Genomic DNA, 15,357 nt, shown 5'->3' with positions numbered 1-15,357 from the left:
CAGTGCTAAGGAGTGGTTCATAGGTCTTTGAGAGGGACTCAGAATAAAATAGGGGAGACTGAGAAAAACAAGTTATCCTTCTATGGCTTAGGAGCTTGAACTAATTCAAGATCCAGTTTCCAGATCCAGCTTATAACAGGGATGCCCACATTCAGCCATATCTCCCAGTGTGGCATTGCCAGATCATACTGAGCCAGAAATATTAGGTTCTTCCTTGATCTCTTCAGGAACTACCAGGTATAGAATTTTCAAGATTGTATGCCTGTTCACTGACTACCCCTTAGATTATATTGTGTAAAGAATGAAGTCTACACCTTAAATGGACTTCACAGATGTAGTTCTGGAAACTGAAGACATGAAGAATATTTATAACTTTGAGGTACTTGAGAACACCAAAGCCTGAACTCTTTTCCTGGTTCCATCATTAACTGTCAGCATAAATTTGGACAAGTCACTTACTATCCCATGGCCAACTTTTTACCTGTAAAATTAGAGAATGGGTTCAGTGATTTTTTTTTTTTAAGATGTCTTCCTACTCTTAAAATGATATATGTGATTCTATGAAATTGAACTCATAGAATTTTATCTTTAGCTCGGTATGACAGTTTCCATAACAGCACAGGTTCCTTGCATGCTGCCAGCTGATGTTTAAATACAGCCATAGGAGTATTTATTGAGTACCTAGGAGCTGTTCCTAGAAGCTGTTAGTGGGGGGATATCACATAAATATAAGATTTGATATTAAGGTATGTTTTTTAGGATATGGATCATAGTGTAGACTTTGCAGTACTATTTATTAAGTGCTCCCTGGGTACATGGGACAGAGTAGTATGGGAAAAATTCCAAAGAATGAGGAAAAGTTAATATCTACCTCAATTAGCTTTCTGTCTGAGGAAGAAAGAATATACAAATGTCAAGTATTTTATGCATAATAATAAACACAAATAAAAGAATATATTGCAATTAAAATTAAACTAACTGAATGTCAAGCAATTATATTACCAAAAAAATTCCAAACAAACAAAAAACTTACATTACCTAAAATAGGAAATTTTTCATTGTAGATGCTTTTGAAAATACATAAAGTAACAAAAATCATCGATAATCCCACTCATAATTCCATTAGCTTACTTCTGGCTTTGTTTTTTTATGCATATATACGATATATTTATTTATTCTTACAAAATCATTGCAATATATGTATGTGGTTTATTCTCATGATATTTTTACATTATATTCATAAGCATTTTCCCTTTGAAAAAACTACTTTTAAGGACTGGCAATATGCTGCATATGAATATACTGTAATACATTCAACCATTTTACTATACTTCATATACTTCGAATTTTTAGATAAATAGATAATGACTATCTTTATATGTAAGTGTTTGGCCACAATTCTGATTAGCTCCGCAGAATAAATTTCCAGAAGGATAATAACTAGTTGAAGGTTATATACGTTTATAAATCTCTTGATATGTACTGGTAAATTAGCCTTCAGGAAAATTATAATTCTGAAAGAGTACCTACTAAACATTACTCTTTTGCTTAAGAGGGAACAAAAATTAATTAAAAAAATCCATCTGATGAGTCAGTCCTCAAAATCCTTGTCAAACCAAACTAGCCTTTATTTTAACATAAAGAAGTGATCAGGAGGAATAAATCAGGAAGTAGGTAATGAAGGGAAATGTCAACTAGGATCTTTGTATGATAGAATATATCTCTAGGGGAGTCCCTCTTTATCTTATCGTAAAGCATTTTTTAAGTACCAAGGTACTTTCTCACCCCAGCTTTATTGATATAATTGACAAATAACATTGTATAAGGTTAAGGTGTACAGTGTGAAGGTTTGACACATATATCTTGTGAAATGATTACCACAATAATGTTAGTTGACACAACCATCACCACAGATAAATTATAGTTTTTTTTGGTAAGGACATTTAAGATCTACCCTCTTAGCAACTTTCAGGTAAATAACACGATATTGTTAATTACAGTCACAATCCTGTACATTAGATTCCCAGGATTTATTCATCTTATAACTGGAAGATTATATCCTTTGACCATCACCTCCCCGTTTCCCTATCGTCCAGATGCTATCAACTACCATTCTGTGTTTCAGTAATTTGTCTCTTTTTAGATTCCACATATAAGTAAGATCATGTAGTATTTGTTTTTCTCTTATTACTTAAAAAAAAGCTTTATTGATATATAATTTACATGCCATACAATTCACCTACTTAATATGTATAATTCTGTTTTTTAAGTATATTCACAGAATTATCCATCCATCACCACAATCAGTTTTAAAGTGTTTTCATCACCCCATAGGGCACCTGGGTGTCTCAGTGGGTTAAGCATTGGGCTCTTGATTTTAGCTCAGGTCATGATCTCAGGGCTATGAGATCAAGCCCCACATTGGGCACATTGAACACGGAGCCCAATGTGGAGTCTGCTTGAGATTCTCTCCCACCCTATACTTTCCCTCCCGCCCAGCACATGCTCTCTCTCTCTAAAATAAATAAGTAAAAATTTTAAAGTGTTTTCACCACCCCGAAAAGAAACCCAGTACCCATTAGTAGTCATTCCCCATTTCCCTTTACCCCTCTCTCCTCCGGCCCTAGGCAATCTGTAATCCATTTTCTGTCTATAGTTTTGCCTGTTTTGGACATATGATATAATGGAATTGTACAGTATATGGTGTTTTGTGAGCAGATTAATTTTCATATTATAGTTTTTTTTTTTCTTAAGATTTCATTCATTCATTCATTTGAAGAGAGTGAGAGTGAGAGCAGAACACAAGCAGGGGGAGTGGGAGAGAGAGAAGTGGGCTTCCCGCCAAGCAGGGAGTCCGAAGTGGGGCTTGATCCCAGGACCCTGGGACCATGAGCTGAGCTGAAGGCAGATGCTTAATGACTGAGCCACCAAGATGCCCCTAATTTTGACATTATAGTTTCTAAAGAATTATATAAACATTGTCCTTGACATATATTTCTAAATTTCACAGAATTTTGAAGTTAGGCAGACATCATCTTAAAAATAACTTTTTGTTATAGAAAATTTCAAATACATTCAAGAGTAATGAGTTAATGTTACAATAGTCCTCCAATAAGCCAGTACTTATCACTAGCTTCTGCAGTGATTATCTTAACCATTTATCAACATATGGCTAATTCTGATATAGCTAAAGTGCCTCCCTCTCCCCCTACATTTCCCCTCCCTACTGGATTATTTTACTATTTATTTATTTAATTATTTATTTTAGAATGTTTTATTTATTTATTTATTTCCTTAAGTTATCTCTGTACCTAGTATGGGGCTCAAGCTCATGATCCCGAGATCAAGAACTGTGCAGAGGAAAGTTGTGTAGAGTCAGCCAGGTACCCCTCTACTGAATTATTTTAAAGAAAATCCCAGACATTTTATTATTTCATGCATAAACAATTTGGAATGCATCTCTAAGAAATACTCTTTTTTTTATAAGGCAAAACTATAATATTATACCTAAAAAATTAACAATAATTTTTAATATAATACAGTGGCCAGTATTCACATTTTTTCAATTGTCCCATAAATGCCTTTTCATAGTTAGTTTATTTCAAATTAGGATTCAAACAAGATCTTCACATTGCATTTTGTTGATTTGTTTCAAGGCTTTATTAGTCTATAAAATTCCTGTCTTTTTTTCCCCTTGTCAAAGGGGAAATTTGGCCATTTGTCAAGTCCACATTCTAGATTTTACTAATTATATTCTAGTAGTTTTTAAAACATGTTCTTTCTTTTTTTTTTTTTTTTAAAGATTTTTATTTATTTATTTGTCAGAAAGAGAGAGAGAGAGAGAGAGCACAGGCAGACAGAGTGGCAGGCAGAGGCAGAGGGAGAAGCAGGCTCCCCACAGAACAAGGAGCCCGATGTGGGACTCGATCCCAGGACACTGGGATCATGACCTGAGCCGAAGGCAGCTGCTTAACCAACTGAGCCACCCAGGCGTCCCTAAAACATGTTCTTTTTAAAAACATGTTCTTCTACTCAATTTTTTGTAATCTGGTAGTTTAGGGGTAGAGGCTTGATTAAAGTCAGGTTCAATTTTTTTTTCTTAAGTTTTATTTTATTAAGTAATCTCTGCACCCAGTGTGGGGCTTAACTCACTACCCCAAGATCAAGAGTTGTGCGCTCCTCTAGTCAGACAATCCTCCATTGTGTTTTCTTTTCTTTCTTTTTTTCTTTTTTGTTAATAAGAATATCTTAGAGGTGGTACTTTGTATTTCTTTTTTTTTCTAATATTTATTTATTTATTTGAGAGAGTGTGTGTGCATGCATGAGCAGGGGGCAGGGGCAGAGGGTGATTGAGACAGAATCTCAAGCAGACTCCCCGCTGAGCAGGGAGCCTGACACGGGGGCTTAATCTCAGGACCCTGAAAGCATGACCCGAACTGAAATCAAGAGTCAGATGCTTAACCACTTAGCCACCCAGGTGCCCTACTTTGTATTTCTTCTTATATCGGGAAGTGTATGATGTCTAGTAGTTTTTCTTCTTGTAACTGTTGATCCATGAGTAGACATCATCCTAACTCTGTCTTCTATCAAATCCATATATCCCCTCAACAGTACTCTTTACAGGTGGCCATCTTCACCTCTGCTGAAGTATCTTTAAAAGAATCAGCCTGTTCCCTTCAGGAGGTTCCAGCAGCCACCTCCTTGTCTAGTAATCAGACTTTATTAGAAGAACATCACATTCTAACGATTACAGCTGTAATTCTTAAATCTGGCTGCCCATAATAGTCACCCAAGGAGTGGCTTTTTAAAAAACAGAGAAATAATTTTTATAAATGGGATGACAGCACACATGCTGTTTTTATTGTAGACATTTTCTTATTTATTTCTCCTCCTGTTACATAAATTCCTACCGTTTATCCTCCACCTTCTAGGGAATAATGTAATGTGCATATTTCTGTATTTTTCTGTTCATATAATCCTATGTAGACCTACATATACAGTAGGGTTTTTTGCCTCGGGATAGTATTACAAATTCTTTTTTTCCTTTTAAGTTAACAATCCTTCATGAAAATTCCTCCAGGTCATCTAGTTTAACTCGTTCATTCTTTTTAGTGAGTGGCTGGGCATATTTGATATTGGAGATATCTTAGTGTATTTAGTCATTCTGCTATCGATGGGCTTTACTTCATTTCTAGTTTTTTGGCCGCTACATGTATAATGCCTCCGTAAACTGGTATTTTTGTTTCTTATTCCTAGGAGTAGAGTTGTTGGATAAAAGGGTAAATCATATTTTCAATTTTAATGGATATTTTTAAACAGGTTTTTTTAGGAGGACTATAACATTTCAAATTTCCTTCAGCAATGTTTGGGGATATTCTCCTATACTTTTTGGGGAAGCCTTTGTTTTATTTATTTTTAAATATTTTATTTTTAAATAATCTCTATGCCCAACTCCTAACCTAGAGATCAAGAGTCACATGCTCCAGTAACTTAGCCAGCCAGGTGCCCCTCCAGGAAGCCCTTTAAAAATAAGTATTCCCAGGCTCACCACAAAGATTCTGATTCAGCAGGGCTGTGGAGAGATAGAGGAATCTGTATTTTTATAGCTCCTAGATGAATCTGAGGTGGTATTAGAACTTCTGTACCAGAAAATACTAAAAATAATATTTTAGCTTGGCATCAGGAATATCCTCCTTTAGCCAGATACATGTATTAGAATCAAAATATCAAATCAAGATGTGAATTGGTGATAGACATACATTAAATGTAGGTCAAGGGCATGTGCATTTTCAGAATGGAAGGCTTAATTAGTTGTATTGGGGCGAGCCCCTTGGGAGTCACATATCCAGTTTGGAGCAGTTCTTAATAATCTAGCAAAATTTTTAGGAAGAGATAAGCATTTAGTGATTGTTTAGAATTTAAGCAGTTAATGATTGAGAGAATCTGATGGGGAAATAAAAGGGTGTTACACATTCAAAATGTCATTGAAGAGTTCTTGCTCATAGTAATAGGAAGTGAAATCAAGAGACTTGAATTTTAATTCTGATTAAACTACTTACTACCTTTCAAACCCTAGAACTCATTTTCCTGTTATATAAAATGAGGAGGTTTGATAAATGATTATTATATTCATCTCAATTTCTAAATAGACTGAAGATAATGTTCCCTTTGTCATCACAGACACTCTAGAGAACAACTGTGTTAGACAGTTTCCTCTGTATATATTATAAGTCTTGGGCACAAATCCGACAGAAGCAAAGCTGCTTGTGTTTAAAAAATTGAAATGAGGCAAGATGGGACATTCAGCTGTCTTTCTACAGAGCCCCTTTTGTACAAGTTCTTCAAGGCTTGTGTCCTGAGACCCTTGTTGGCCTATAGGAAACTATCCATATTCTGAAATTGTTTCTACATTACAGGAGCACATCTCTATTCATTTCAGGAATACATATTTGTTATTTCATGAAAAGAACTCCTGAGGGTTTTTTGTTTGGTTGGTTGGTTGTTTTTGTTTTTGTTTTTGTTTTTGCTGTCAAGCTGACGTTAGGCTCCAGGAGAAGAGATGGCTTCAACTTGTATTTATGTTTTCCTCCTCAGGCTCTGCAGATGGTGTGGGGAGGAGGTTGCACTCAGCCCCTGGCCTTGGTCTCTCAAAGACCCCAACAGCAGAAATGGAGCACAGTCTCCATGAAACCAGCACAGTGCCTGCTTCTGCTTCTCAGGTAGCAGCCTCAGGTCCTACAGTGCTGGCATGGGGTGGTGCGTTGGGAAAGGAAGTGTTGAAAGATATGAGTGGTAGGGTTGGTGGTAAGGCAGGAGCATGGTAATGTGGGGCTGTTGGAAGAGAACAAGGTCTATGATTGGACTTCTTTTAAATGAGAGGAGATTGCCACATGGCCACTACCTTTCAAATACATCTAATTCAGGTTGCTAGTAGTGAGGTCTTACCCTATTTTCTCCCATACCCCTGGGGACAGGGTCTGTGGGAAAACCATAGGTCTGGTGTTTCGTGTCTGCCTGTGTGTGTCTGTGTGTTTGAAGGCTGCACCTTGCCGATGCCCCAGGAGGGAATATGGGGAGGATGATCAATACGGTGCAGAGAACTTTCACCGCATCTCACGCAGTCTCAGTGGCACCGTTGTCTCAGAGAGGGACGAGGCTCCAGTCTCTTCCCACAGTTTTGTAAGTAGAATCAGGGTCTGTCTATTCAGAGCACCCTCTTTCTTTTGCTAAGATAAAAATACAGTGTAGGTAGAGGGGCGGGGGAAACTAAAAGTTATAATTTGGGGGAAGGCCATGTGCATTCAGCAAAAATGATGACACAGTCATTACTTTATTGACACACATTTTGTTGGAGCCCAGGAGAATGTCACTTTGTAGCAGTTATGGAAGGTATATTATAGGGTTCCCTAGGGTGAAAAGAGTCCTAGTAGCCTAGTAGCCTTGAGTCTCAGAAGCAATGGCTGCTGATTGGGTCAAAACCCGTTGCACTAATCAAGGGAAGAAGGGAAGACATGGGATGGGATATTGTTTTTGCCTTTTCCTCCCCATTCCAGTATAAGATTGAGTGGGGTCTGGTATGCTTTCATGCTAAAATGAAGCAGGTGCATTAGCAAGAAAAGTAAAGTGATATAAAACAGTCATCCTCGAGGCTTTTCATATGGAATCAATGCAGTGATCTGTAGGTGAAAGGGACAGGGACACTGAAGTCAGCAGAAATCAATAACTCAAATATTTTCAGTGACTGGGTTTATAAATTATCCTTTTGAGAATTCCAAACACTTGCCCAAGGCAAGTTGAGTTTTGATTACAATGGAGGTCAGGATGCAAAGCTCCAGTGCGTTAAAGCTTGTTCACCAGGTGGGTTCAATAAAAATTGAAAAACCAGTTTTAAATACGTGATAAAAAAATTAAATGGTGTAAAGGATATATAGTGAAAACTAAGGCTCTGTCCTACTAGGCCTTCAGATCCAGTTTCACTCCCAAGTAACAGTCATGTTTTTCCAATTTATTGTTCAAAATTTCCTAAACAACTCTAAACACCTTGCCATTCTTTTTGGGATAGGTGGTTGTTTCTGCCTAGCATTTGTTCTTATGTACTGTTAGTGAATTTAATGGCAGATTGTTATTTTTCTAGGGAGTTGGCTTCCTCTCTCCTGACTTCTATGTATCATTAATTTATTCACTGATTCATTCTTTAAAACAAATGCTGATTGGGCATGTGTTGTAGGTATTGTGCCAAGTGCTGGGGATACAGTGGTGGGTGAGCTAGATGTAGTCCCTGGTGTCATTGCCTTTACAGTCTCCCTGGGGAGACAGATAAATAATTATAATATGATAGGATTTAATGCTATGGAAGCATAATAGAAGGGACATCTAAACCAGATTTGAGGGATCAAGGAAGCTTCCTGAAGGAAGTAAAGCAACTATAGCAGGTAAAGGAACTTGAAGCAGATACTCACTGAATCAAAAGCAACTCATTTGGTATGCAGAATTAAATTCTGGGGAGGGAAGGACAGTGTTGACAAATGAGACTGGAAAGAATATAAAGAAGAGTCATATCATGAACCACTGTATGGAGTTTGGGAGGATAGAGAGAAATGGACATGTTGGAGAGCCAAAGAGGAAGTGAAAATCATTGGGATTTGGTGCCTGATTGGATATATGGAGAGGAGAATCATGGAGGAATCAACCCAAGAATTACGGGTTGATAATGATGTATTTGAGGGAAGAGATATGTATAATTTTGGATATATTATGCTTGTGATATCTGGTAGGCCTTTGGATGTGACACTTTTAAAGCTTGAAATCAAGATTCAAGAATCATAGCCATTGAAAAGAGGAAAAGAATATTGTGAAAAGAGGAGAGAAGCCAGGATATATCCCTGATGAGTATCATATTTAAGTGGTTCATCTGAAGAACCCTTAAAAGAGTGAGGACCAGAGAGATAAAGGGAAACTAGGAAAGTGTGGCATCACTTTCTTCTGTGCAGGAGAAAGGAATAGTTGGCTATGTCACATACTGAGAGGATTGGCACCTGGTCCTTAGGCTGTATGGTAAATGTCTCTATAATGTACCATGCTGTGGTAGGTACTATGAGCATGCCCTGATGAAATAATTCTGCCCTTGATTGGCTTACAACCTAGTTGGGAAATAAGATACTCTGGTATGTAGATTATTTTATTTGATTTATTATTTGTTAGGTGCGTGTAATGTTCCAGGTCCTGTTGAGGGTACTAGGAATACTGGAGTTAAAAGAAATATATTCTACCAGGGGAGAAAGACAATAAACAAGTAAACACCAAACAATGTGTAATTGAGAAGAATAGAACAAAGCAAGGGGAGAAGGACTAAAGAGGTAATAGTGGTTATTCTCAGTGGTTATTGAGGGAAATCAGCTCTAAGAAAATAACATTTGATCAGAGACTTCAGTGATATGATGGTGTGAGCCATGAAGACTATTCCAGTTAACAGAAACAGTTAAGTGAAAAAGCCCTGAGTTGGAATAATCTTGATGTGTTTGAAGGAACATTAGGAAAGTTGAAGTGAAAAATGGTAGAGATAAAGTGAGAAAGATCAGCATTGCTAGCACATAGCAACTTGCAGGCCACAATAAGGAAGTAGCAGGCTTGGAGATAGGAAGATCAGATTGGAGGCTGTTGCCCTGGTCTGCTTGAGCTTAAATATAAAAACCGTAGGTAGAAATAGTATTTCTTGACAAAGGCAACTAATGGAATCATGGATGAGAAGTGCAAAAGTAAGGGCAATGTCAACATTTGAATCTAGGTGACTTAGGAAAATGTGGTACCAGGAGGTGCAGCTTGGAAGGATGTTGGTTTGATTTTGGACATATTAGTGTTTTAAGAGTTAAAGGGGATATTTCTGAGACTTTGCCATGAAAATGAGATGAGTGGAGTACAGAACAGGACACAAGCATCAGTGATTACAAACTTGAGTGGCAGAAGACCGGAGTGTAGCAGTGACAGGAGAGAAGGTGGAGTAGTACAATTCCTGATTATACATTTAGGGAGATACATTTTTAGTTCCCAGTATTTAAAGTGTACAGAATTTTTTTTTTCAGTCTTGGGCTTTCTGATTTTTCTTTTCTCTTTCTTATTTCTCTATTTTTAAATTTCTATCTCAACCTGATTCTAATGTTAGCATTAAAGAGTTTGCCAAAGACCTAGCTGGTAGGGTTGGGAAGATGAGGGCTATGAGAGAGACAGGTTAATGGAAGAGGATCTGAAGTTCCATGTCTCCAGTTCCTAGCCATCTAGGGATATTCCTAGAGGGGCTGATGGAAAGAGTGACTGAGTAAATTGGGTCCCTCTACAGAGCTAGGCATATTGGTACTCTAATCCCCTCCATCTCTCCCTGCTTGCCTCACTGTGTTTACCCAACCATATCCGACTGTGTGTTAATCCTCATCTTTATGTTTTTTTGTTTTTTTGTTTTTTGTCTTGTCTCACTATAAGGATTCATCAAACGCGAGGAAAAAGCCTTTGGAAACCGGGCACCGTTGTTCCAGCTCCTCTTCCCTCCCTGTCATCCATGACCCTCCTGTGTTTCTCCTTGGTCCCCAACTGTACCCACCCCAACCACAGTTCCTGTCCCCAGATGTCTTGATGCCCAGCATGGCAGGGGAGCCCCATAGACCCCCAGGTAACTCTCCCCAAATCTAATTATCATGTGCCATAATGTGGTACCTTTCTAGAGACAACCTAGAAAGAGAAAATCAGTACACATACGGGGGCCGGGTGGAGTCCCAAGGTAGGTAGTAAGGGGATATGAATTACCACTTTAAGATCAAACATTGGTCAAGATGAATTGTGATTGAATCATTCTATAATGATTGATTATATATATAATGATTGATTCATTATATAATGAATAATATAGTTGGCTGGTGTAGATCCTTAGTCTAACTACCCAAGAGAATGAACAGGGTCTATCGTGATAAGATAAGCTTTTAAACCACCAAGAGGAGTTAATATCAAGTCTTTAGGATCTTCCCAAAACAGAAAGTATCATCTCTATTAGCTAGTTTCTCTCCTACTATCCCCTGAGTCTCAGCTGAGGGATAGTCTAGAAGGACAAGGAGTGAATGGGAGACCTGGAAACACCTTGTATATGGAATACCTATGCGGTGTATACAGACCCAGACAATCTTGGGAAAGGTGGATAGCATCCTTCTGGCTTTCTTTCACCCTCCATAGTAAGATTTGCTATGTTTCTTCCTCACGAAGAGGCTGAGTCTACTTAAAGCAGGAATTCTCAGTGGGAAAGGGAAAGTACTACTGGCATCCAGTGAGTGGAAGCCAGGGATGCTGCATAACATCTTACAGTGCACAGGGCAGTTTACCTCCATGACCTCCCCCCTCCCAAAAAAGTAGTATCAGCTCCAAGTATCAGTAGTGTTGAAATTGAGAAACCCTGGCTTACAGAGGTAAATGCCCTGGGGCAGGGTATGATGGTGGTTCTAGAACCGAAGGTAAGAGTTGTATTATAGATATGTGTCCACATTTTAGGGAGGTTTGGATAAGCAGGCCTTCTGGATAGATGGACTTCCTGTTACTTAGTGGAGCAGCCAGGTAGTCCCCCGTGTTTGGCAATTGTTACGGGCATCTGTCCCATTAGACAACATTTAGTGTAGCCTATTCTGGACTAAATGCTATAGTGAACATAGGGGAGAAAGAAGGCAACTCTCTGTTCTTAAAGAGCTCAGAGCTGTAATCAGGAGTATACTGCAGATGTTGATAGGTTATAAAATAAAGAATCGAAAGTATTTCTTATATGTGATTTTTCTTTCTCTCTTTTTTTTTTTTTTTTTTGTTGTTGTTGTTGGGTGCCTGGGTGGCTCAGGCAGTTGGGCATTCCAGCTCTTGTTTTCAGCTCAGGTCTTGATCTCCGGGTCATGAGTTCAACCCCTGCATTGCGTTCCATGCTGGGTGTGGAGCCTACTTTAAAAAAAAAAAAAAAATAGAAGTGACTTTTTAAGATTATGTATTTTGTTTCATTTAAGTAAAGGGGAATTAATGTATAGAAAAGGCATTCCACACTGTGTATGTGGTAGGAGTAGTGTGAACAAAAACAGAGATCTCAGGGACTGAGCAAGAATGTGAGCAGAAACAGATTAACTGGAGTAAAAGTACATATTAAGAAAAGCAGATTGATGTTTTGGAGTGGTGGCTCTAAGAGTAGAGTTGTTACAGTGAGTTATATATTTGTTATATTAGGGAGCCATTCGTCGGGGGGTGGAGGAAGAATTATAGTAGAGTGAGGTAGAAGTATGACAACATTTGCCCAGGTTGGATGTAAGAGACTTGATTTTGATGTATATTAAGAATTTTTTTTAAAGATTTTATTTATTTATTTGAGAGAGAGAGAAAGCAAGAAAGCACAAGCAGGCAGAGCAGCAGGAAGAGGGAGAGGGAGAAGCAGGTTACTCGCTGAGGAGGGAGCCCTGATGTGGGGCTTGATCCCAGGACCCTGCGATCATGACCTGAGCATAACCAACTGAGCCACCCAGGCTCCCCTAAGAATTTTTAAAAATGAAATTAAAAGCAGGGCTAGCCTTCCTCTTTCCCATATGTGTATGCTCTTATGGCTACGGGGAGTTGAGAGGAATAGTCAGGAATGTCCTTTGGGAAGGAGAATGGTTTACTGAAGATGCTTTATCTTTGGTTTCTTTTTCTCTTCCCAGGAACTTCGAGGAGTGTCCAGCAGTTTCTGGCTATGTGTGACAGGGGTGAAACTTGCCAGGGGGTCAAGTACACAGGAAGAACTCTGAACTACCAGAGTCTCCCCCATCGTTCCAGAACAGATGCCTCTTGGGGGCCATGGTCAGACACCAGCCAGCATATTGGGGCCAGATTCCTGAGTATTCCAGGGTGCAAGCCTCAGCTGACACACACTGACACACTACCAGAAAGACGCCAGGGCCTTCAGGTTCCTCATGCTCAGTCCTGGGGGGATATTTTCCATTCTTCCTCTCACCCTCCCATTGTTTACCCTGTGTCTCCACCATCAAGCAGTCTTCATGTACCCCTGAGGTCAACTTGGAATTTGGGTCCTGTTCCTGGTTCTCGAGTCCCTGGTCCTCGAAGAGTAGATATGCCCCCAGATGATGACTGGAGGCAAACCAGTTATGCCCCGCAGTCTGGGCCCAGGAGGACAGGGGGAGAGGAGTTTCTCTTTGTTCTAGCAGATGCTCCTGGAAGAGAGCAGGTAAGGGCAAGGGCCCTGCAGCACAATAGATGGTAAGGGTTACCTCTTTCCTTTCCTGGAGCCACAGCTTTCTCCGTTAGACTGTACTGTGGAGGAGTTAGCACCCTGCATCCCTCCAAGGTTCTGCTAGTCTCATCTCAACATAGAGTTGGCAGTTTCTCCTAGGGATACCTGGAACCCCTAACAAGACCTGGCTTCTTGAGGGGAATATTTGAAATTCCAATTTCCATTCACCTAACAAAAGGAAGCAACTGCTGTTTAGGGTTTCATTTGAGCCACTTTAAAGATGAATCCATATTACCCTGGACACTAGCCATTCCTTAGGATCTTAGGGTCACCATTTTATTCCTGGATCCTTTATGCCCCCACATGCACCTGAGCCTTCATTCTCTTTTCCCTACTATACTGCCAACTTCTGTTCTTTGTTTTACCCACCTATCCGTATTACCTGACCTTCTGTCTTCCCCATACCCCATCCTTGGAGGGGCATGTAGCTGTGTGGTCACGGTACTGACCATATCATTCAGGGCAGCCTACCTGCCAGGTATTATGGACTGTCGGCCTTCCCTGTCCCCCCAAACCTTAGGCCTAGAATTCAGAGCTGCCAACATTAACACTTGTCTTTCTGAACAGATGGAGTCAGGCACACTAACACACCTTCCTGTCCTCAGCAGCAGAGCCATTACTGCCACTTGCTCAGTCACTGTTGTAAACCCTCAGAGTCAGCTAAACTATTTTAGGGCCAAACATACTGTTTTTGTAAAGTATTTTTCATTAATAAATCTTTAAGATAGTTGTATTTAATTCCTTGTCATTTGTCTATTTAATGCCTTTTGTATGCTCTGCTCTTTTATATTGGGGGTGGGGGGGATGTCCTGAAGAAGCAAAAAATACAAATTCCCAGTGGCCTGGGGCTCCCAGAGAGAGAGCCATGGCACAAACATACATGTATATGTAACTGTGAGTGTGAGAGTGTGTGTGTGTGTATGTGTGTGGCTTTTGATGAAGGTGAGGAGCTAAATAGTTTTAAGGATAATTGAAGGAAATATACTGAAGGTAGGAATCAATGGGCCCCTAAAGTAGAGTGACTTTCCTTGTTATTACTGCTGCTAGTATATTTCTTATTCCTTTCTGGTTTAGAGACCCTCAGTATATTACATACTTCCTCCTTTCCTCCTTAGGGTGATTTTCTTGGGATTCAGACCCTCTTAGAAACTCACTCCTGATCTATGTACAAGTTTGTGATATGCCTCCTATCCCTTCCCTGTTCTCTTCCCATGGCTGCTCCTCCCCTTGCCTGCCTTATGGAATTTCTGCACTTCTCTGGTGGTTCTCAAATCTTTGAATCGGGTGGTTGTTAACAGTGAAGTGGAATAACTATTGCTTAGAAAGGTCCATTTTCACCTCTGCCTCACTCCCAAATTCTCCCTCTAAAAGATATTTTGTGGGCTCCCTTTGCAAAAAATACCCTTTGGACACTTACCTCCTCTTTTACCTTTTACTCCTCTTTTACCTTAAATCATTAAGATTGACAGAAGAGGTAGAATGTTTTTCTTTGAGGCCTTTGGACCACTGCTTAACATCCTCCATTGTGAACAGATTCTGAGTACATTTAGTATTCATCAGGAAGATGGGCAGGAATTTCTCAACGCACTTGATCCTATGCCATCAAGACATAGATCTTAGTGGATACACCAGCCTCTGTCCACGATTCAGTACATCTCTTACTGTCATACACACACCTTCTAATAATTGTTGATTGAACCATCAGTCAGTTCTTGTCCCACAATCCCTTTTCCCATGAAGGTCCATCTCTATAAAGTTTCCGTAAGTCAGCTGGGCTCAGATTCTGTATGTGCACAGAAGTATCATGTGAAGTATTATAAGAAACAAATTTCCAATTTCCAATTCTCTATATACTCCTCTGCCTTCCAAATCTCTGTTTTCTGAGTGGATCGAGAGGCCGGCTGTGTCCTTTTCAGGTGAATTCTGTACACCTTGAACATCTCTTGGTGTCATCCCTTCCTTTCCCCTTACCTGCTTTTGATTCTGAACCCTTGGAGCCTATTCTGCTCTACCTATATTTTAACTCTGTACCTTCAGACTCTTGACAGTTCCAGGCTCCAAACATA

General features: G+C 39.4%; 1 protein-coding gene across 3 annotated transcripts in view; it reads left to right on the top strand.

The window, feature by feature from the left end:
- LOC111145257 (ubiquitin specific peptidase 54) overlaps window positions 1–14,030 on the top strand; it is a 58,401-nt gene extending 44,371 nt beyond the window's left edge. The window contains exons 19-22 of one of the 3 annotated variants that reach the window (XM_022500053.1): window positions 6,595–6,719; window positions 7,039–7,179; window positions 10,474–10,660; window positions 12,702–14,030. In XM_022500053.1, coding sequence (XP_022355761.1) covers window positions 6,595–6,719; window positions 7,039–7,179; window positions 10,474–10,660; window positions 12,702–13,261 — 1,013 coding nt within the window. In that variant the 3' untranslated portion in view covers window positions 13,262–14,030. The remainder of the gene's footprint in view (window positions 1–6,594; window positions 6,720–7,038; window positions 7,180–10,473; window positions 10,661–12,701) is intronic. The other 2 variants (XM_022500055.1, XM_022500054.1) reach the window with 2 other exon arrangements.
- The last annotated feature ends 1,327 nt before the right edge of the window (window positions 14,031–15,357 follow it).

This window comes from Enhydra lutris, unplaced genomic scaffold (assembly GCF_002288905.1).
Source record: "Enhydra lutris kenyoni isolate GAN:26980312 unplaced genomic scaffold, ASM228890v2 scaffoldscaffold12, whole genome shotgun sequence".
NCBI classification, from domain to species: domain Eukaryota; kingdom Metazoa; phylum Chordata; class Mammalia; order Carnivora; family Mustelidae; genus Enhydra; species Enhydra lutris.
The sequence above is the reverse complement of the archived record's forward strand: the minus strand, read 5'-3'. Positions and strand labels throughout refer to the sequence as shown.